Source organism: Hakea prostrata, chromosome 4, assembly GCF_041222555.1.
Source record: "Hakea prostrata isolate BN-2017 chromosome 4, UWA_Hpros_2, whole genome shotgun sequence".
NCBI classification, from domain to species: Eukaryota; Viridiplantae; Streptophyta; class Magnoliopsida; order Proteales; family Proteaceae; genus Hakea; species Hakea prostrata.
In genome coordinates, this window is record NC_142603.1 from 11,934,749 (window position 1) to 11,958,724 (window position 23,976).

The 23,976-nt window shown below is 40.0% G+C and overlaps 1 protein-coding gene across 1 annotated transcript in view; it reads right to left on the reverse strand.

Annotated features, from left to right (window-relative positions):
• Positions 1-309: 309 nt before the first annotated feature.
• Positions 310-23,976, reverse strand: part of LOC149017922 (uncharacterized) — a 29,423-nt gene continuing 5,756 nt past the window's right edge. Inside the window, exons 2-7 of the mRNA XM_089152249.1 lie at positions 22,318-22,448; positions 22,037-22,222; positions 21,785-21,880; positions 21,620-21,691; positions 12,308-12,424; positions 310-1,830 (exon numbers count right to left, since the gene is read on the reverse strand). Of these exons, the coding sequence (XP_089008375.1) occupies positions 892-1,830; positions 12,308-12,424; positions 21,620-21,691; positions 21,785-21,880; positions 22,037-22,222; positions 22,318-22,448 (1,541 nt within the window). The 3' untranslated portion in view covers positions 310-891. The remainder of the gene's footprint in view (positions 1,831-12,307; positions 12,425-21,619; positions 21,692-21,784; positions 21,881-22,036; positions 22,223-22,317; positions 22,449-23,976) is intronic.

Here is a 23,976-nt window from a genome sequence, read left to right on the forward strand (position 1 = left end):
AGCTTCCCTTGCATCTGCCTCCTTTTGCATAAAACAGTTCTCTCCAAGGTCAAATAATTGGGAGAAGCAGAATCTAACATGCAAGTGATCCAATTGGGTTGCCCTCTTGACTCTGCAAGTCAAATTTTATCTTATATTTTAATAGAAATTTCTACTCATTGATACCCACGAAAGCACAAAATCATCTATATAAACACCCCCCCCCTAAAATATGTATCACCAGTTTGTTCAGAACTTGTTATTAGCTTTCTGTTGTATTATATTCTGCAAGTGTCCTTTCCTTTCGTCAAGGAGATTCCCATGGCATCATACAGGGTCTAAGACGCAAATCATGCATCACAACTTACAAAACAGAGTCCAAAATCTTGGCAGGATATGAGCAATTAGACCCCTTCCCCTTTCACAGGATAAGCACATACAGAAACATCTATAATATAGGCTATGAACATTGGTAAACAAGGTAAACCATGCCTGAAAATAGACGGAAACACAACTAAATTTTCGTCCATTGCATGATAGCTCACAGAATTAAGAACACAAGTAACCAGCTATTCCACCATTAGAAAATTTAAGGCACTGACAATCTATACCTATCCAGAAACTAACTTCAATAATCTTCTCAACCCATATCATCCTGCTTTTGTGATCAACTAAATTACTCCCACTCCAACTTAATGCCAACACTACCCTATCTCAATAGCGCAGAGCTGTAACCCGGAGCAGGATTTGTTAAGGACTTTCCTATTCTAGAACATCAGTTTTCATCCATTGATTGCTTTAAGTAAAACAAGTTCTACCTGAAGATACAAAAGCATTTGGGAAAAATTCTCTTTTAGAAGTTCAAGCACCAGCCTTAAAAGGGAAAGCAACCAAGTCTGGCACATCATATCTTCAGCTTTGAGGACGAGTGAGTTCCTGTGCCACAGGTGCAGAACCATAACTTGGAGCAGCAGCACTTCCCTCTGCATTTCTTTCCACTCCATAAGCTGCTGGCTGCGGATAACCATGGATCCCCTGTGGAGGCTGTGACTGCCCATAAGCAGGGGTATTTGTACCCTGACCATAAGTGGACTGGACTGGGACTGGCTGTGGAGGATATGGAGCTTGACCATAAACAGGTTGTGAAGTAGAGAGTGGAGCTTGACCATAAGCAGGTTGCGGGAGTGGAGCTGGTTGCTGCACCCCAGTAGGGACTGGTTGCTGTCCGTACACAGATTGGGTAAATCCTTTCTGATCATACCCAGGTTGATGTGTTGCGGGCCCAGGGTAGCTATGAGTCCCATATCCAGCAACTGAGGCTGCCGGTGGCTGACTGTAAGGGGCTGGATATGCAGCAGACGGAGTTGGGTTTGAAGACGGGGTTCCATAAGGTGGGGCCGAAGTTGTCCCATCCAATTGAGGCGGTATAGGGGGTGGCCCATATCCTGGAGCCACGTAAGGTTTCTGCTGATCTTGTTGAGGGGCTTGGGTTGTACCATCATGTCCATAAGTTTGAGTTTGCTGAGCATAACCTTGATCATAGCCATGGCTGGCAGTCGAAGGGTTTTGAGCATACCCATAACTTGCATCACCTGGTGCAGATCCTGTCTGGGTGGGCTGTCCATAGTAATTGTACCCAGCGGCTTGCTGAGGTTGAAGTGGCACAGCTGATGAGCTTGACTGATCCCACATAGCTGGTGGAGGATAGCTGCCATAGTAGGGTGGAGGCGGTGAAGTGTATGTTCCAGGCTGTGCATACCCATACCCAGGCTGTTGCATTGGAGGTGGCACCGGTGGAACCCAATTTCCAGCAGGTCGATATCCTGGCTGTGATGCGCTTCTAACACGACTCTGCCCAAAAAGAAACAATTAGAAATTGAACTAGCAAATCATGCATCAAGAACATTAAAGAAAAGAAAATCTAAAACGCATTGCACATTCGCAAGCAATGTTCTAAAACTGATAGACAAACCATAGAGACAAGCAATAAGAACATCGAATGGGAAGTAGGGTTCTTCTCAAGTAGACAAACCATTTGATCCTTCAGGAGACTAGCCAAAAAAAAAAACTTGTGTAACCTACCAGTTCCAACTATAAGCACGGTATATTAATAGCTTGCATCACCTAGAAAGACCAAACATTTTTCCTAGCTCTTTTGATTCTTCCCTCTCCAATTAGATTTATAGATGGGATGGAAGATAAAGACGAAGACCAGGTCTTATGATTGCACTCTTCCTCTGCTTTTCTTTTCATCATCAAATTAGATTTAGAGGCAGCAAGTATAAAAGGAGGTTATTATTAACCACTAGCAAACAACTTTCCAGTAGACACACTCAAAAATTAAAGTTAGATAGAGTCACCAAAAGAGAGGTTAAAACCGTCTCATATGGAGATGGGCTCCAAGTAACAAAAATGCATGAGTCCACAGGTACACAAACATGCAAATCAGAGAAAGGAAGGTTGATACAGAAAGGCAGTGTTTTACTCAGACTTGGATGTTAAATATTGCAGACTAGAAAGGAGTTAATTAAGAAAAACAGGAAATAGAAAGAAGAAAGTCTAGAACTCACAACAGCAGGTGCAAGTCCTCCCTCTCTGACAGGAACCTGGCGGCCCAACTCTTCACTCAATACTTCAGAACTATCCTCCTCTCTCCCTGTTCCTCCCCTTCTACAGGATTCTCTTCTGTAACCGTTTGCCTCCTTTCCACTTTCCCTAACTGCTTCCTAAGTGTCTTTCACATCTCAGGCATGGGGCCCATCCTTCTCTTTCGGGTATAGGCCCGTTTAATTGAAGGTCTAAGAAAGTTAATGACCATTTCATAGTCCTTCAAAAAAGGTGTTGCAAGGCAGAAGTTGGGGCAGAGGGAAGATGGAGAAAAACTACCCATCTTGTTCTGTTTTCTTTTTTCTGAGGAGAGAAAAAAAATCAGGGGGGGGGGGGGTGTCTGAGGCACATTTTAAGTTAAAATTTTCTTGCAGATCCACCAATAGTTTATGCTTGTTTTCCTAGGAATAAACCTGGAGTTGGATCATGTAAGCACTGGGCCTTTGATTCCACAGGTTAAACCTGTAATGACCAGTGTTTAGGCCAAAATAGGTTTTTATTTTGTTTAAATCCACATCTATCAAGAGTAATGTACCTTAATTTATCAGGCACCAATACACCTTCATTAAATAATCCCTATCAGGGGCACAATACTCATGAGTAAACAGTCCCTATTACATTCGTAGGTTAGTAATAAGAGTCCTATTTAAATTCAAATTAGTTTCTACTTTTGAGTAAAACTGGGAAAGTCAGTTTGATGGCTATAAATACAAGGCTTGTGAATGCAACAGATTCAGATTTCAGATTAATACGAATTCAAATTTCAGATGACAAATTAATAGTGTGTTGCTGCCTAAGAGCAAGGTGTTAGTAGAGCTTCTCATCAGTGGTAAGGGACCTCCATGTGACTGACTAAGCGACCTAGGGTTTTTCATTTGACTGGATTCTCCTTCAGCACTGCTTACAGCCTGCCTCCACTTCAATCCATTATCAGAATCGTGTTACAAGGAATAAGTCAGCAGATTATTCCATTCCCCTTCCTTTCTTTTATTTTTCTGTTTTGAAAACTCTACCCATTCAACCACTTATTCTTCTTCTTCATAACCCCTAAAATCCATATCACCTAATCCCTCCATCATAATTCTATCCCACTGCAGATTTATTATCCCTCTACCTTCACTACAACTCAACCCCAATTGCAGTCCTTTTCCAACCCTAATTCGTGCTGGCCCTAAATTCCCAAACTCTTACCCTAGATCCTTAGAACTCTCACTCTAAAACTATAAAACTTAGTCCCAGATCCCCAAAACCCTATCCCTAAAACCCCAATTTTGAAATTACAAACACAAACCCTAGATTTCCAGAACCCTAACTCCACAACTACCAAACCTCCATCCTAGACCCTTTAAAAAACCCCAAGTCAGTAACCCTAAATCAGACCCCCTGAAGCCTACCAGAGAGCTCAAAAACCCCTAACAAACCCTAATCCAACGGCCTTAAGGCCTGACCCTGACTACAGCAATCAAACAGGAAACAATCCAGCATTCAACTATTTGAAATATTCAGAAACAGAGATCCTAATCCAGAAATTCAGACCTGAATCTAAATTTTGTTAACCTTAACAAAGGCCTTAACCAGCCCTAGTCGAAAACCCTTGAAACCCTTATTTGTCTTACTACTATTCATCTAAAGATCTTGGATGTCTGGCCCTCATTCACTTGAAGAAACATTGGTTCAAATTTCAGTTTGAATTCTCTCAATTAGGTAACAGATATAGGCCATTTTATGCCTTTTACTAAGCTATAACTGGGGTTTCACAGCCTCCACGTGAATGGCAAAGAGGCTGTGTGATGTTTTATCATTTATGCTTTAAAGAAACAGGTTTTAAGGCTGGTAAGCTTTCTTTAAAGCCCCAATGGGGAAAACTAAAATCATAATGCTTTGATAGGACAATAGTTGGGTGTGTAAGGGTGGGGTAGTCGTAGGACATCAAAGTAACCCATGTGGAAGAGACACGTGGAAAGTAAGTTTGTTAGGTCTTTGGGGCTATATTTCTCTGTAGGACGGAAGGGGAAAGAGAGAAAAAAAAAGAAGGGGGGGGGGTATGTGAATTAATTCAGTTTTGGGGGGCAAGCTTGCTTGCAATGAGTGAATTGGGGTGAGTTCACCGGTTTAGTAGCAGTCATAGTGTTGTGTAAGGGTCTTGATATTTGAAATGGAACTTACAGATTGATAAGGGAATTCGTATGCATTTGATTGTTCATTACCTATTCCATTTCTGTTTATCAATTTCAGTGGATCAAGTGAGTGAGATTGCATCATGAGGAGGGAAGTAGTGCCGGAATTAGCAGGGAAGCATAATGAGGTTGTCGGAGGTTGCGGGGATAATATCAGGGTTCTATTGACTTGGTATCAAAGCAGATCTGATCCCAGGGAATGGTTAGAAGTAGGATGGAATCCAGAGTGGAAGAACTTGACAAAAAGGCAATGGAACTTTAGATTCAGGTAGGTGCAACGGATTCTAAGATTGGATCCCTAGGCCAGCAGTTGGAGAGAGATCAGCAGATCAGAACTGAGGACTTACCTGATGGTAGAAAGGGTCTTGAGATCGATTCACCGGCACCAGAAGTGATGAAGGAGAGAATGCCGAATACCCCACAGCCGTCGATAGGTGTTAACGTGCAGAAGGGAAGCTGCAACGATCCGGTGTATGTTAAGGAAGTCGTCCATCACAGAGATTTTGTTCCTCAGCAACTGGAGACGCCAATATTTGTGGGTGACGACCGTGGGGCTGGATCACGGAGGCCAAAAGTTATTTTCATCCCTACGGACTCAATAGTGATTAAATTCTTAGGGCTTCAACTCTGTGCTTCGATGCTACCCAGGGGTGGTTGCAATTTCAGGAATTTCAGGTTTCAATGAATTCATGGGAGGATCTGAAGGAGGCTGTAGTGCAAAGGTTTGGCTCGCCTCAATCGAAGAGCCCCCAAGAAGCTCTGATCAGCCTCAGAACAGCAGAGTCAGTGAGTTCCAGAAGCAATTTGAACCCCTCACTGCAGCAGCCAGCAGTCTAGATGAAGCTTGGCTTCATGGAGCTTTCCTCTCAGGTCTTGCGGATGAGATACGGGCCAACGTGCGCCTATTCAAACCCAAAAGTTTGGCCCAAGCTATGGAACTGGTCCAGTCCGTAGAGGCAAGGAACTGAGCCCTTAAAGGGTTACACTGGCCCAGTATGGTGCAGCCAAATCCAACGGGCTATGCTTTAGCCCAGCAGGTCGTGAATGTCAACAAAGTAACTGTGAATGGGCCAAAATCCAGCCTAGCGACAGGAAACTTAAATGGAGCTGGAATTATCCTTGTTGGGTCAACTGGGCCAAATAAAACACAATCGAGTTCGGTGTCAATTAGCCCTACGTCCTCACCAACATCTTCTCAGGCGGCGACTCCTATTGCAAATAATCAACGCTCCCCAAGGTTGATGCCGGAAGAAATAAAATAGAAGATGGATAAGGGCATGTGCTTTCACTGTGACGCACCCTATTCTATAAGGGCATGCACTTTCACTGTGACGCACCCTATTCTGTAAGGGCATGCACTTTCACTATTCTAAGGCCCATCAGTGTCCCTACAAGCAACTTAAGGTGCTAATGTAACATGAGGAGGATGATGACTTGGCAGCAGTTATAGGAGACGGGTGCAATGTGGAAACAGTGGCCACAAATGGAGGAACGAGTTCACCTTGAGGGCAAGGTGAAACTTTAGGAGAGTAATTGTAATAGGACACCATGTTGGGTGCGTTGGGGTGGACTAGTCGAAGGTTATCAAAATAACCATGTGGGAGGGGCACGTGGGAAGTATGTTTGTTAGGTTTCTGAGGCTATATTACTTTGTACGACGTATGGGAAAGGAGGGGAATGAATTCACTTTTGGGGCAAGCTTGCTTGTGGAGAGTAAACAGATGTGAGTACACTGGTTTGGTAGCAGTATAGCAGTCGCAGTGTTGTGTAAGGGTCTTGATATTTGTAATGGAATTTACAGATTGATAAGGGGATTAATATGCATTTGATTGTTTGTTACATATTCCATTTCTGTTTATCAATTTCAGTGGATCGAGTGAGTGAGATTGCATTGGTGAGGAGGGAATTAGTGCTGGAATTAGTAGGGAAGCAGTAAGAGGTTGTCGTAGGTTGCAGGGATAATATCACGGTCCTATCATGATTCAACATGGAACAATAGAATAAGAATTGATTTTGATAATTAATTGCTGATTGCATAGCTTTTTGCTGCTGCTATATATTATCCATCAAGAGAACCTTGGCTGGTGAGTGATATCCAGTTGTCTTTGTGTGCGGTATCCAAGAATGATCCTACATGAGTCATAGTCTAGTCGCTGAAGCCCAAGCAATATCCAGATATCCTCCTTGCCATCATCTTATTCTCCCTGTCCTTTTCTATTTTTCATTCTTTTGTTTACAGAGTTCATATAGAAACTACAGAGAAGATCTTATCATATAAATCATTCAATCTTCCAATTCTAGCTTTCCCACCCATCAGTATTCTTCCATTATCACTGATTTCAACACCCCACAGAAGTTCCAACACTCTACCCTATTTGCAGCCTACTCGGCCCATCCAAAACCCCTAAAGCATGCAACTCATTATTCCTTTTGATTCTCACCATCTGTTTTAGTTCAAACTTAGACTCACTCATCCCCTCAACAGATCCCATACTTCCCACCTTTGAAACCCTAAAATCTAGGAAGCCCTAAACCTAACAATCAGTGATGTCCTATTTTTGGACAGTACAGTCTGTTATACTCTAATGGAAATTCAATTCAAACTATATCCCTAAATTCCACAATTGGACCCTATAAACCCAGAGCTACAGATTTCACAAACCCTAATCCTAGTTACCAATTCTTGAAGTTGGTTCTCTAAAAGTTCCTGGCAACATTGGACTTTAGTTGATACTATCAATCTAAGGCTACATTAGACTTGGGAAAATATAAATGCAAATGCTCAAGTGACCACAAACTATATAACAAGCAGACTTGAGTTGACATTTACCTTTGATGGCAAATCTTTGAGCTAAACCAAACTGACATGCAAAACAAAGTTGGTATGACCTGGATCAAACAAGGTCCTATATATGCCCCCTAGTTGATCCAATTCAATCTAGGGCTACATCATATTATACTGTGTTCTTTTAGTGGAAAGGATGCCTCTTGATGAAAACACTGGGTATATGCTATTAAATTGCTATTCTGATGAGTTTCTGTTATGTAGGCCCATATTTTTTTCTTGTAAATCAGCCATATCAAATGAGTAGTGTGTCATTGTCATGCATGTTTTATTGGGTCGGATATTAAAATTATTATTGCCGCCTGATTTGTTTGTCCTTATATATTCACACCCCTTTGATTACCACTGTCAAGATTTACCAAGGAACCAACATCCTGTTCAGTTCTGTAACATCGCCCACAAGTCAAAGTTGCAAACTGTTCACAAAGAATGAACTCTTACCTACTCCATTGATTATGCTTGTGGCAAACCAAAGACACAAAGTGGATTGTTAGAGGTGACCTATAGATATACCATTATAGAAAGAAAAACTGGAGATCAGACCAAACTAAATTGTTGGCCATGCAAACCAAATCTGAATTGGAGTAAAATGTTACGAGAGGCAAAGCCAGGATTTGCTACTACAATTGATTCTAAGTTTACCGGCTAGTAACTAATTAAGAGCCTTATATAGGTTCTTAATTGTTGATCAGGGACGGAGCTACATAGTGCCCCTCCCACCAACCCCCCCAACCCACCCCCTACAAATATTAGAAATAATTTTTAAGTTAAAGATAAAAAGTAAAAATGTCATTCTCAATAATTATCCAAGGGTTACAATTAAAACCCGATTTTTAAGGAAGAAAAATTTAAACCCTAACTGGAAACAAACATGAATCCCTAAAATTTCTCCCTATTTTTATTCCAAAAAGATCTATATTTCATTCTCTACCTTCCTTCCCTATTTCTTCTTTCTTCTCTGGTCTTTCTCCACACGTGGCTTAGGGAAAACTTGAAAAAGCTAAACATTAAAAGTTTATTCCTAAATCTCTCTAGATTTTTTTCTCTCTCCCCCTTTCTCAATATTTTTGTTATACTTTTTATTTGATTTTATATACTCTCTTTCTTGATTTTTTTGTTATAGTTTTTATTTGATTTCATATTGTGAATGAAATATATGTAATTTGTTGGTTAACTAACTACCATGATTTGTTTGGTTTGCATCTAGCCTTTTACAGTTCAAATCATGCCTTTTTTTCCTGTAATGTTGGTATTGTAAGATAATTTTCCTATTAGTGATCCTCATGCTTTAATGTACTTATATTTTGCAAGGGTAAAAATGTCATTCTCAATAATTTACTTATATTTTTAATGTGTGGACCCACATCTAGATATGATAAAATAATTAAGCGGGACCCCACTGGGCCCCACACAATATGCATAGTGAAAAAGCCTCAGTGCCCCCCCGATGGGGAGGTGAACCGGACTCATTATTCCCCCACCCCCCCCCAAAACCCCAAATATATATATATATATATATATATATATATTTTTTTAAATTTATTTATTGAATCCTATCTCCGCCCTTGCTGTAAATCTACTAGAAGGTTTCTACAGTAAGAAAGCAGCACTTTGCTGCATTCTGTAAGATGCAGCATCCCTCTGCGACATGCAACAATTCCTGATGCAATGCTAGGTAAGCTGATGCAGATCCAAAGACCGACAGGTGACATTTGCAAGAAGAAAATGCAATACTAGCCTTTTATTCTTTCGGTATATTTCATGCTTATTTGAACATGGTAGTTTCTATGTTAAGGAGGTTATTAACTATATAGCAGTTTTTAAATGATTCTTTTTAATTCTAGGGTAGTAGTTCATACCTTGCCTACAATTTGGCTAGGGGAGCAGTAGTTTAAGTCCTTTCTGAATAGCTTTCAAATTGTAACTAGGAATAGGATTTAGGCAAAAGCTTCTTTATTAATGTATTCCATCATGGACGCTGAAGATACAACTCATACCTTTTTTATTATTTTATTTTTTAATATTTTGGCTGTGAAGCTGCTGCTGCCTTTCTTCTTTTATGAGAGTTTGGTTTAGTGTTTATGTGAAGCCTGGGAGATTCTAAGTTAAGTATCCTATAGTTAAGTATCCTATTAATTGGCTTGTTGAAGAACAACTACTATCAGATCAAACAATCCGATCCAGTGTTCACCAGTTATCTAGCCTTAAACAGACTAACCTGCAAGTCAGTATTGAATCCCATCCCTAAACTGTACTTCTAAACCCTCTAAATCCCAAACCATGATTCCCACTCTTTCTATTTTCATTTATGAAAACCCTAGTTTAACCCCCCCCCCCCCCACATCACAGCCTACAGTCAATCCACTTGCTAACCATTCCTTCCATCAAAACCCTAATTCCATCAACCTTGAACCCCACCATAGAACCCAAATTACTGCACCTTTGCACTCAAACCCAAACAGGTCCAATTCAGCCAGTCAAACCCCTAAGAATCACTTCCACTTTTCAAAATCTCAAAATCCCAACACTGAGGATCCATTTGATAACCCACTTAGTGTGTGGGTGTTTCATGAAGCATAAACACCTTTTTAGGCATTTGATAAAACTTGCTTCTGAAAGTAGAAACAATACTTAGGCATTTGATAAAATCTCAGGACATCAACGAAACAGCCCACACGGCCACACGTAAGGTGAAAAGAGAAAGTAGAGAAAAAGAATATCAATGGCTTCATTTGTAGTTCTGAACAACTTCAAGTCCATTTTGAAAAACCCCAACTCCCTAAACGCTAAAATCCAGATCCATCCATCCATCGTCTTTTTTTTTTAATGGTAATCCATCGTCAACTACTTACTTCTACTACATCACTCCCTCCCTTCCACCTCTCTCATCTTGTCTCTTATTACTACCCTTTCCCTCACAGTCCTGGCTCAACTTTTTACTTCACCAGAGATCACCAACGGAACTGCTACCAAAACATAAATTCGGAATCAGGAGTCTCATGAAGTTTCTGCTCCTATCTAACGATTTATTGTGTTTCATACCACCAGACATTGGAAAGTACCGCACCAACTTGTACTAGTTTGGAATCAATGACAATAAACTCTCGGGTACGAATCCGGCTGAGATTGGAACTTGAAGAATTTGAATTTCTTAGATATAAGCACGGCTTCTCAGGCCAGAGTCCTAAGGAATTGGGTTGGATACCAACGCTGCAGATGTCTCTGAATCTAAGCTGCAACCAGCTCCCCAGTGAAATGAGGGAAAGCATCAAATATGCCTTAAAAATTAGCTACATATGATTTACAAACATACTTGAGAGACCCTAATTCATGGAAAATCGTCAAAATAGGCCAACTCTCGTGCTCCTCCAACTCCAACTCTCCTCGCCCTGCCACGGATGGTAGAGCTCTATCAGAGTATTGAGAGGATTTTAGCAGGGTATTATGTTTAGAGTGCCAAATTCCATAAATAACCCCTGTTAAAAGTATTTAATTTAAACCTAACTCCCACTCAATTTTTGCTTCGACAAACAGACGCAACAGAAGTTGTTGCATTAAAAGTGTTTCTTGAAGTAAAAGTTTTCATAAATTTTAATTTATGTTGCAAAAATCATGTGAAACAAAACGGTTTTCGGCAAATTTTTCTGCTTCTCGAAGCAAGAAACGTCAGAAACTGTTTTTCAGTGGATTATCAAACAGGTCCTAATTCTGTTGTACACTCAAATCACTTCCACGAGTCCTCAAACCTTCACTGTTTGATTCATTATCACTTACTGATCATAACCAGACATTCAAAACCCTAAAATATTCTAGTGGACACCAATCCTGTTTCAACCCACCCAATTTGGCTCATTCATACAAGATACCATGTAATTATTAATTAGCCTCTAATTGGATCCTGTCTACCTAGGACACAGTCTGCAGTTGAATTCTCCTGGTGGAAGGATACTGAATGCATTTGAGGTTTTGGGCCTACGACAGTTGAAGCTTTAGCCCAGTCCCAGACTTCTGCTTTCAACTCCCATCCCACACTGTATGCTGTTGTGGACATCAAGAAAACTGACTATAATATGGTAGCATGTGACAGTGCTACCTTCTTGAAGATTGTCAAGGACCACAAGGAGCTTCAACTCATGCTTTGCTGCACAAGGCTGGTGAACATTAATTTAATATGTGGTCCAATTTACACCATATGCAAATATCAAAAACTCAGAGCAGACACTATTTTCAACCAGCCACAAACCAAGATTTCCTGTGTTTTCAACCATATACTTTCTCCGAGCAAACTCAAAGCCACAATTTGAGACCCAGGAATAGGTTTTCTCCTATGAACCTCATTGTGCTGTCGATTTTTAACATTGCAAACCAATTCATGCTTTTATTTCACACAAAGAGCACTCAAAATAAAAATTGTCGTTTTGACCCAAGTTTGATAGTCTATTGTTCTTGGGTAAGGTATCAAATACGATACATCCAGAACATAACTCCTTCAATATAAATCAAACTTAAGCAATCTAAAGATGAAAAGGAAAGAGTATAAACATGGAAATATTTATAAGAAGACACTGCAGATAACCAATCAACATCAACAGGGAAATATCAGGAAAGGGAAGAGAAAAAAAAGTGACAATAATACCAAGTAACATCAAACATGATTATCAGTAAACATTATACTTTACAAATAGAAATCTTTACTCACCCCATTAATTACTTCATTGATCAATCCCTTGGCCGCCTCAATTTGTTCATTAGTTCCATTTATATATACATTTCTTTCTGTTGAAGTATCTCCTGGAGGAAGATGTAGTGGTATAACCTAAATGAAAGAACAGGAAGAAAAAAAATTAATAAAGCTTAGGACACTGATATAATATGTTGATACTCGATAGCACCTAACAGGTGATTGATGTGTAAAGCTCATCATAGGGAACAAAATGTAGCAAGAAAAGATGAAAAGGCTAAAGGCATTTTCAGAGGCTGAGGGGATAAAGGCAAACATAGATTAACACAAGTAAATAATGCAAATATCACTAAGAAGAAAAACACATCAATGGGATCAAGAACTGGGGACTCCCATCATAACTCAAACATATATCATCTTATTCATCGTAATTAAAACGTGAAAGGTAAATACAGTAAAACTAAGTGATGTAACTTTCAAAAATTCTGTGTGGCAAAGGACAAACAGTCAAAAATTCATGGAATGAATTTACTGCTGTCTGGATATGCTATTCTGAAAGTACCTTGAGAGGATAATAGAAAACGACAAACAATTAGGTATAAATTAATGACAGCAGAAAATTTAACTCTCAAACTTAAATATCCAAGCTCCAACAATAGTTTGCATTTGTTTACCTCCAAATGTATCTGAAAAATAACACTGGCTTGGAAACTCAAAAAAGAAAATGGTAGACAACCAAAATTTGACACAATTACTCTTATATTTCCACCCAGACCAATGACTGATGATACTAATTATAACCAGCACTCATTCACTGGAATCTCGAATTTGAGCAAGTAATTTATTAGGACACTAATGTGAGGGGCGTGCACCATATGGGTGGAACAGAGGGGTTACAGGGGATTATGCCCATCCAAACATGAGGGGTCAGGATCAGCTATAAGGACAGGTGGCGTTGGAAGCAGCCACTCCCATGTTGTACTATGTGGAAAGGGGGCTTTAATAGTTTGTTAGGATTTGCATTGGACTATATTTCAGAAGGACAGAATTAGTGATTGCATAGGGCAAGCTTTCTCATGGAGAAGGGAAGATCCTCTGCCGGGGCATGTCAAGTGGTGTTTTCAAATCTAGGAGAGTTCTATTCTTGAGTTTATAGTATTGGCCATTTACATTTTCTTTTCACCTCTTGTTTATGCCATTTGATTATTATTATTATTTTTATTTTTACTTTTTTTTTTGCATGCACGTGTGTTCTGAGTGAATTCATGTAGGGCTCGACTCAAAGGTACGATCAACTGGTATCAAAGGAGTGCCGACTTCAAGTTAAGGTAAAACATCGAACAAAGACTATGGTAGGAACTCGGAAACTATCATGAAGGGTTTGCAAGGCCAGGTGTCAACCATGGGCTCTAAATAGGGTTCCTTGCACGGCATATAGTGAAAAAGGAAAAGGCCCACCAAGAGTTCAAGCAGGAATTGAGAGCTTACCTATCAAAGGGGAAGAATAGTGAGGCAGCTTCTAAATCCCTAGAGTTCACAAAAGTAAATAAAGCTAAACCCACATTGAACCAAGAAGAGAAGAGAGCATGGGGTCCATCGCAATAGAGAGCACTCACAAGGCACCACCGCAAACTACAAGGAAAGGGGTGGAAATCTCACGGCGGCTGCAAGAGCTGGGAATGAAGGAAGACCTAGAGGAAAGGTTAGAGCTCAATCGTATGAAGACCGTAGGGCAGCAGTTTGGTTATTTACGCAGACTCCAGTGGGCTAAAGGAGGAATTCAGCCCATTCTAGGGAGCATAATACTAGGCCATTAAAAATCCCATAGAATTAAAATGGCCCACCCCGGCCCATTAACTCGAAGCCCAACCCAATGCCTTATAAACTTGGGCCAGGCTAGTGCAATTGGAGCAAGGTTAACTCAAGAACCGATGCGAGCCAGGGAACCAATTCTACAATGATTCAATCGAGCTGAGGTTGAATGGACAGTCATCTTCAACCTCCGAATCTCGAGCTAGCACAACCACCGCAACAAGTAAATCCACCAGGTTTGTAAACTAGAATTAGCTTGCAGTCAAAGAAACTTTCAAAGGATCAGATAGCTACAACGAATGTCCAAGGAATCCATTCACCAAGAAGTTTTTGAAAGCCTTCTCAACACCGGAATTTTAGCGACTTCAGTCATTGAAATCTTCCTCTCTTCTGGGCTTACACTCATGACAGAGGACCCAATGAGCGTTGGAGGTGGTCCGATAGCTCAAAGGGACTCTCCGCGCCAAAAAATTCAAAGCCCATCTCACGAGGTTCCATTCCAATGAGAACTATATTGTTCATTAGGGGCCTAGGTACAACCAAAACTGACTTGCAAGTCTTGTAGGGCAAACGGCTTTTTAGTGATGCTTTGCTATCAAAACGGGTCCTTCACTCAAGAAGATGTATGCGAACAACATACTGATTAATTTGGATGGTGTTTTTGGCAAATTGTTGGAAGAAAATCCTGTTGTAACTAGAGGGAAGCTAGGGTTCTATTATAAGGAGCATGACATTATTCCTCCTCTCCCAGTCTTTTTCACTCGTTGGAGTCTTGAATATAGTGTGGGTTACCGCATGGGTGGGTTGAAAGGGCTTGAAGTGAGGGGATTTCATGCTCCGTTAGAGACAATAGCAATTATTGAAGGTCAGTTTCTTCCCATATAAGCTCATGCAATAAGGGTTGGGATGCAATTTCCTCCTAGTGGATGGGGTGCCAACAAACTAGAGGCATTCTTGACTCGAGGGCCTTCAACTACCCGCGGTGCCACTAATTTCAACTAATATTCTTGTTTATGTTTACATGGAAAAGTGTGCGGAAGGGATGATTCCTAGGAAGTTTCTTTTAGAGGACACCAAAATTGACATGGCTATACAACAAGCATATGAAGATTAAGCTTCCGGTCATACCTCACCTTGAGGACAAATGTCCAATTTCACCTTGAGGACAAGGTGAAACTAAAGGGGGGAAGAGTTGCCCAAACACTAATGTGAAGGGGTGTACACCGTAAGGGTGCAATAGAGAGGTTGTAGGGGAATACGACCATCCAAACATGTGAGGGATAGGATAAGCTCTAGGGCCACGGGGCAAGATCCTATTTGGGAGCAACCACTATCATTTTGTCCTACATGGGGGGGGGGGGGGTTTATTAGTTTGCTAGGATTTGCTTTGGACTATATTAGGGGAGAGGGAGCAGAGTGAAAAGGGAAAGATTGAATTAGTGTTTATATAGGGTAAGCTTGCATGAGAGGAGGGGAAGACTTGGTTGGGGCATGTTGAGTTGTGTTTTCAGATCTGGGAGAAATCTGTGATGGTGTACTATTATTGAGTTTATGGTACTGGCAATTTACACTTCTTTTCAGATGTTGTTCATGCCATTTAAATGTTGTGTGCATGTGTTTTTGAGTGAATCCATTTAGGGCTCAATTCAAGGTTCCTATCACAACTAATTTATGTTATAGCACTTCAGCACAATCTTTGAGATGAAAATGATACATGCATATAATACATCCAACATGAAATATTATGACCTACTAAAAAGCTAATTTGCTCATCTAACATACCAACATCTGGGATCAAAAAAGGGGCTCCACCCAAGACTCCCACAGGCTTCTTTCTATAAACCTTCGTTGTGTACAAAGCAAAGTCCAAAATCTCATGTCATCTCGGTATCTCAACCAGGTTGAGACAACCGAGATTTCACCAAAATTTTGGCTTACGGTTGACCATTTCGGTGAGTTTTAGGTGGTTCTCAGGTCCAATTATAGTGTACAACCTAATCTGAAGCCAATAAACACAATGGCAACGTTATTAGTTTTAGGTGCTTTTCAGGTCAAATTATAGTGTACAACCTAATTTGAGGCCAATAAACACAATGGCAATGTTATTTTTAACTAAAGCCTAACATGAAGTGGTGTTCTTCATTTCCTCATGCTTGATATATGCGGACGAAACTAGATCATATATTTTAACAAATGTAAACATGGATATACAAGAGGAAATTAGAACTTCCATTAAATGCAGGAACAAATATTGAGAAGTAGTCAAACACAATTTAGAAACCACAAATTAGAACTTACAATCACGACCTCAAAATTTCACACAATTTTCGTTTTGGACCATATCTCACCTCGGGAGGCTCGAGGTGACTGAAATTTTGTGTAATTTTGCTGTGATTTAGTACCACGGTATGGAGTGCATCAAGTTCCAAGAAGACAAGTTCAATGGCTTTCCATTCAGGAAAAATCAGGCATTTAGGGGAGATGTCAAACAAGAGTAATGAATTCCTTTTCTTAATTTCAACATAGTATTTTCTGTCATGTCTATGGTCACCATCTTTATCATAATTGGATTATCATATCTAGTCTCCCTTTCAAGGTAATTGACACTAGTGCCTCTCTGTGCTCTCCATTGTGATCATTCATGTGACCTCCTTTCCCACTTAGGTGAAGAATTTGTATTTGGGTTTGGAGTTCATACCAATCCTGATCAATATTGATGTTGCTGCCCCTAGTCAGAATAGGATCCTCAAGGACTTGTACCTGGTAGCCAAACCTCTAATTTTGGCTTTAGTTGCAGCTCAATCAGTTTTCAACTCTGCAATGACAGTTTATGCTAAGTGAGGAACTACTTGAACATCCCTTCAGCCTTCTGTGATGTTGTCTCATCCATGCTCTGAAACCAAAGCCTCAATGGACCAGTAACATCTGTACGGTACGGTAGGGAAGAAGAATATTCAAGTAACCAACTGAATCCACAGTTAAGCAACGATTTAGATTTAAACACCAAACTCCGGTCTTCACTTATACTTAACCACCAAGTATCTCCAGCAACTTGAATTTGAACCAACAACATTCCTCAATCTAGACTTTAAACACTAGACCTCCCTCTCACACAGAGAAAGATAAACAGCAGCAACCTCGCTCAAGCCAATTTCGAAAAAACCAGTCGAATTTCACTCATCCAAGATGGAGGTATTAATAATTGGTTTTATCATCCAATTACAAAGTCCTAATCCGAAAAGGAAAGCAAAGCCTATTCAAAACATAAGAAACAATTGCGTGGGAGTGTGGAATGGCCCATTGCAATCTAAAAAGACTCTTATACCATCACCAAAATCGACCCAACTAATAGAACTTAATTTGAACCAACTTTTGGACCAGTTAAAATTCTACAACATTAAAATAAATTAAGAAGTTAAACCTATTATCATATGCAACCTCTATAACATGATTCTAGGCCCATAAAGAAGCCCATTACACCTTAAGCAATGGCCATGAGATATAAAACCCAATCCTAGGCCAAATATAGGGAAAATGAGCCCATTCATTCAAATTCGTGTACTCCATAGTCTCACCAATCAGTCAACTTATGATCGAAATCCCTGTCAGTAAATATATCAATCTGTTACTTCAGGGTTGTCTAACACTCCATCCCACCATAAAGTCTTCCGGTGGTTTTACTATTATGGCAACCATACACTTGCAAACTTTCTTTAAATATAATTAAAAAAATAATAATAAATAAATAAATAAGACAAAGGGCATTGCAGTGCATACAAGGCTCCCACCACCGCACAGCCTGGAAATGGGCAAAAGTGCAGCTTTGCAGGAGAGGCTGTCTCCAAGTATCGAAACTACAATCCACAAGTTGCGAACCACCACTTTACGTTGCACCAAGATTAGCCCCACTAAAATATAAAATGAGTATCCTGAATGTAAGTTTACCTACACAGGTTATACTTACTGAGAAATGTACAAACTTATTGAGCAATATCTCCCTTATGCACTAAAACCAAAGATTGCTTTAATAAATTATAACATGAATACTTTCCTTTCAATATTCCCTTTCTAGGCAGAATTGTGGTGCCTATGCCTGCAGGTTACAACATGTTTGCATTTCTGAGAGGAACACCATTCATATAGCCCATTGCTTTGCCCCAATAAAAGATAGTAGATGAATCATACCAGCCAGGCCATCAAGCATCTCAAGTCAAAGCCCTTGGGGTTTTAATCCACCTAATGGCCAAGGCTTAAACCCATTATCAGTCATTTAAAGAAGAAATCTGTGGAGGTCCATCTTATTTTCTATTTGCTCATTTTTATTTGATCTTTTGCCAATTCGTTAGGTAACGATAAGTACTATTGAGTATTGAAGCTTATTTATATTCTTATTAGTAAGCTATAAGCTGGAATTTGTTTTGTATGCAAATTCTATTGAAGATGCAAGTTTAGATTAAGATTTTTTTTTTTTTTTGGGGGAGGGGGGGGAGGTGGGGGGCCTTAGCGCAACAGTAGGTGGACCACAGTGGTAACCTCAACGTCAATTCATCAAGACAGCCTCCAAGCCAAAAATGCTGGGGAAAGATTGCGCAGGAAAATTGCCCCCCCCCCCCGGGGGGCTCTGCTAGTGCAGAAGCCTTTGGCACCAGTTTCGCCCTTTTTTGGGTGGTGGATAGAGGGATCCCCATTTCTACAAGGTAAACTATGTTGAGAAACCAAGGACACAAGTAAGAAGCATTGGTTGTATCTGACTATTTCTCCTTTCCCCTTGTCTTATAACCTCAATTCATTGATGTAACCCAGGATTCTGGGCCAGTTTACCGGATCCTCTCAAACTGAACCAGCTAACAAGTAAACACTCCCCAAGATATCCATTTCAAATTTGGGTAGCCCACGGGGAAGGGATTTGGGAAAGGATTGGCTATAGAATGGGTTTGTGAAGGTTTATTTGGGAAAGGATCGCCTATGGGATGGGTTTGTGAAGGTTTAGGGTTTTAACAATCAGAAGGATGGGACAGATTTTGGGAGAATTTAGGGTTTGAAGATTCCCAACAACACCTTGGGATTAGGAGAGGGATGGCTGGGGACTTTGATATGGTAGCTGGAGAAGGGATGAGTTAATGTTTTGGGTAAGTAAAGAATTAGGGAAGGCCAGGGTTTTAACAAACTCTAAGTGGCATGGTGGATTGCGGTAGATATGATTTTGGAATATCTAGAGACACTAAGGATTGAATCAGATAGATGGGAAGCATTAGGGTAATGGATGTGGGAAAGAAAAGAAAGTGCGGGAACTTGTAAGTAAAGAAAAGGGGATAGGGAAAATTGCGATTAGGAGAAATGGGGGTAGGAAAGCCTGCGGTTGGGTCTTGGAAATGATGCATTCTCGAACCTCCTCCTTGATCTTTCTTTCTTCTTCTTTCTGTCTTTCTTTTTTATTTCTTCTTGCCTACATGATGCAGAATTGAAGACATATTTACGAAAGAAGAAGCCCATTGGGTTAAGCCCATCAAAGGCCTAAAGTTGTCACCTGAATCAGCCCATGACTTTCATGGGGTAGGGCTGTTTTAGTGGGTTAAAGTTAGCCCACATATGTTGAACTTCATAGTCTAGACCTAAGCCTAAGTCTAGTTTTTAGAAAGTCAATAAAAGGGGCTTTAGTTTGAAAATAAGAGAACTCATTGTCAAAGGAGTTCTCCTTTGTCAAGAGTTAGGTAGTAGTTGAGTCATTAATAGGTAGGTGGTGTTAGCTAGTGGTTGGATGTTGCTATTAATGTTTATGTCTCTTTAGAATGCTATATAAAGAGACTTATGTAAGTGGTGAAAACACAACTGATGAATTGAAATCAAATTGTTTGCTAGCATTCCTCCTCTTTGGAGAACCCTTGTGTTTGATCAAGGTAGGTTGGTGTTCGATCCAATCGATCCACCTTGCGGTGTGAAGCCTGGGTGTTACTTTGTTGTCCTTATTGTTCTCTTAATTCTCTTATATTGTTCCATCCATTCTTCTTTATAGCATACTGCTGTTATGAAGACCTAGTTAGTCCTTGTTCTTAAACCAATATCCTTGTTCTACCACTTCAGTTTTCAGCCTTCCATTATATCTGAATTTTATCTATCTTAAGTCTATCAAATCTGAAGATTGATTCCCTGTAAAGGTCCTATTTGGCTACTGTTTTGATCATTCAAATACAGTACTACATTACTACACTTTCTTTCTCTTTTCTTTTCTTTCTTTTCTTTCTGTTTTTCAGATCTACCGCAAGAACCAAGAAAGAATTGAATCGCAGAAAATTTTGCAATTCAAGAAAGAACTGCAATGGCTTCTTGGTTTCCTATGCTAGCGCAAGTTGAATAAAGGGGAAAGAAAGTGGGAAAGAGGAGGGAATGGGCTGGGGAAGTGTTGGGCAAGGTTAGGTGGTAGGGGAAGGGCTGGTTTATACCTAGGCTGCTGTGATGCTGAGTATAGCTGCTGACATAGGCTTGAGGGTGATGAAGGAGATGAAGATTTGCAGGAATTATTCAGACACAGCCATGCAATTCCTCCTAGGAACCCACGACTCCAGTTCCTTCAGATTCTGTTTCTTTTTCTTTTTTCCTTTTTTTTTTTCAAATAACTCAAGACAGCATTCAAAATAAGAGGGGCTATTTGTAGGCCTTCCAACTTGAAAATAACCCTATTTGGACTCTACTAACTACTACTACTACTACTACAACAACAACAACAACAATAATAAGCCTTTTCCCAACATTTGGACTCTACTAACTAATTCCTAATAGACTCAACTAGGGGTTCCTATTTAAGATAGGATTCCCAACTTGATCCCTAAATAAAAACTAGAAAAGAACTCTTTAAATAAGAGTTTAAAAAAATAACTTTGGAAATAAAAAACCTAATTACCAGGAGGATTCCTACTTGAAAATTGAACTCTAACTGGGTTTCTTACTCAGACATGAACTCTTTAATAACTTCGGAAAAGCAAAACCCAAATAGAGAAATAAAGATAGATCCCACCCTTAGATCAGGAAAATTACAAATAGACCCCTCTTGAGCCCTAATACGGCTAGGAAAATTATCAAAATACCCCTGGATATTTGGACAGATTTTGTTTGGGCCTTTTGGGTCTGGTTTTTTGACCCAATTACTGGGGGGGCCAACCCTAGTGACACCATTCATCACATTAATTCTACTTTGTTGACCTGCAACCAAAAAGTCAACAGAGAACTGAAACACGTTGTGCTATTTGGCTGCTGATCCATCCTCTACATCCTGATCCATTGACTACTCAATAGGTCAGTGGTATTAAGGCCTCAAACAATGCTGTGGCTCTGGGGTTTGAAGGTTTTTCTTATAATGCAAGTTCGATGTTTTTGCCCAGAAAAAATATTGATACCTTGCATGTATGCTTCAAATTATCATGATCACACCAGAGAATTTTCCAAGTACAAACAAATGCAAAATGCAGGAAAGAAGTATACACAATCAATATCCATTTCTTCCCGTATCGCAAATTTACGAACCTGAATACGAGCCCCAGACCTGCTTTGCATGTTCTTTATGGTTTCACCACCTTTACCAATGATCAGAGCAACCTAAGAAAAGCAACAATGCATGCACGTTTCACAATTGAGCAATTACAAAGATACTTCCTCCAATTGAATTGATGGCAATTCTGGCAGAATTACCCTGTCATTTGGAACTTTCATCGTAAATTGCTCGCCTCCTTGTTGTGTAGGATATGGTCCACGATTTGTGGATGGACCAGAACCCCCAGCATCTGTCTGCCCCACCAAAAAAGCAAGAATGTTTTTTAAACAGAACTTTACTCATAAACGGAATGGAAAGAGACTAAAATTTATATTTAGCTAGCAACACTTTGGCAATAGTCATTACTCATAATATAAATAATCAACAAAGAAGGAGATGACAATATGCACCTCTGCAAGTACATCCTTTATAAGTAGTTCTGCCCTACTAATTTGTTCTGGTGTACCAGACAATTCTACATCTCTCGTCTGAGCATATGGATCAGCTTCTGTGTCCTTGGTTATTTGGATCTTAGCTCCTGACTGAAGCTGAAGATACTTAATTGTCTCCCCTCCTTTCCCAATGATAACTCCAACCTGTCAAATGAAACTCCAAGGTTAGGAGAAACAACACCCATAAAACATTCATTACAAGGCAACAAAATAAAGACAGCAAAGCAATCAGCTAATACCTTGCCATTCGGTATCTCTATTTTCTTAATGGTGCCTTGGCTAGCAGAATATGAACCTGATTGTGCAGCAAATGGAAAGGCTCCTGACTGTGAGTTCATCATAAGCTGAACAGCAGGCTTTTGGGAAAGGTCTGGATGACACCCAAAATAAATAGTATGAGAAATATAGATACACCAGTTAGAAAAGTCATTACAAGGATATAAAAGATCACAATCAAACTACCACAAGAAAGCAATTATAAAATATTAGGATTCGGAGAAGAATTTGATGTTAGTGATGCAGCCTTCCTGCGAGCTGGGTTTTACCAAGCTAAAGGCAGTGTTCTTAAAGAGGAGGTACAGAGAGATTACTTGGTACTAAAAAGTGTAAACCTTTTCTTTCATCACTCAAGGTATTACAAATAGCAGTACATTGTAGAATAACACCAGTAATCCAAAAATATTACCAACAATTGTTTCATAGCATCTTTGAACTACATAAGCATGTGGTCTCAAGCATCCATAATACTGATGCATGTCAATAGCTGTAAGTTGTGAAAAGCAGCACACAGAAGTACAGAACCAAAAGGCAACCAAGCACCAGTTAGTGAAACAGGAAGACACTTCTGTCAAAGGGAACTGCTTGCCTGATTCAATGGAAGCATTTCTTTAAAAGGCTATGCAATACAATATGGAAAACTCTGGCTCAACCATACACAAATTTAGCATCACCAGCGTTTCTTTACCAGTTTGAGAGATTCTCTGCTGGCCCAGTTGGCGAAACAGCCCATATTACGACCAAGCACTGTAACATCCATTGTAAAGGGTTTGGACTAAGCATATTAGGCCCCATATATCATCCAACTGTTCCCTTTACACTGATGTTAGTTTTCAAGTAATTCCAACAGTTTCTAAATTTTAGGGAGTAGTTGAAGGAATCAGGACTCTTAGGTCAAAGGTTCTAGAGGGGGCAGGTAATGACCTGTAACTTGGATAGAATGAGGATTACAGCTCATTACACGCCCAACAGTCCTAACTTTTGAGGCTGTTTAATGGCAAGTAAGCCTGAGTTATGAAGGTTTAGGCTTTTTTTGAAATTTCAGAATTTCTGCAATTCCTCTTGAAGAAGATGAAGTGCAGGAAATTTTCAAATTCCAGGAATAGGACTGCTTTGAGGATTTTAAGATTAGGACTAGGCTCTATAGGTTTGGGCGACTCTAGAAAGGTATAATGAAGGGTTTTGGGCAGGGAATGAAGGAGTCCTAGATGAGGTCGGATCTCAAAACATACGAAGAAGAAGAAGGGGGAGGCTCTCAGGTAACAGGGAAAGGGGCTGAAACTGCAGGGCTTTGATGGGGAAGGGGCAAAACTTACTTGGAAACTGAGCAGCCTGCTCGAACAATCACTTGAATGCTTGGGAAAGAGGATGAAGAACTTGAAAGTGCAGAAAACAAAGCCTGCCGCAGGTCACCCTCCCAGGGATCCCACAACTTCTCACAAGTCTTTCTTCAATTCATAATTTCATTCATAAACTCAAGCTTGCCAAAATTACATGAAAGAATAGACTATTTATAGCCTCCACAAACCTCCTAAATTCAACTAATGAATCCCTACCAAATTGGGATCCAATTACTTACTAAATTAGGACTTAACTTAAAATAGCAATACTTTAAGATAAGG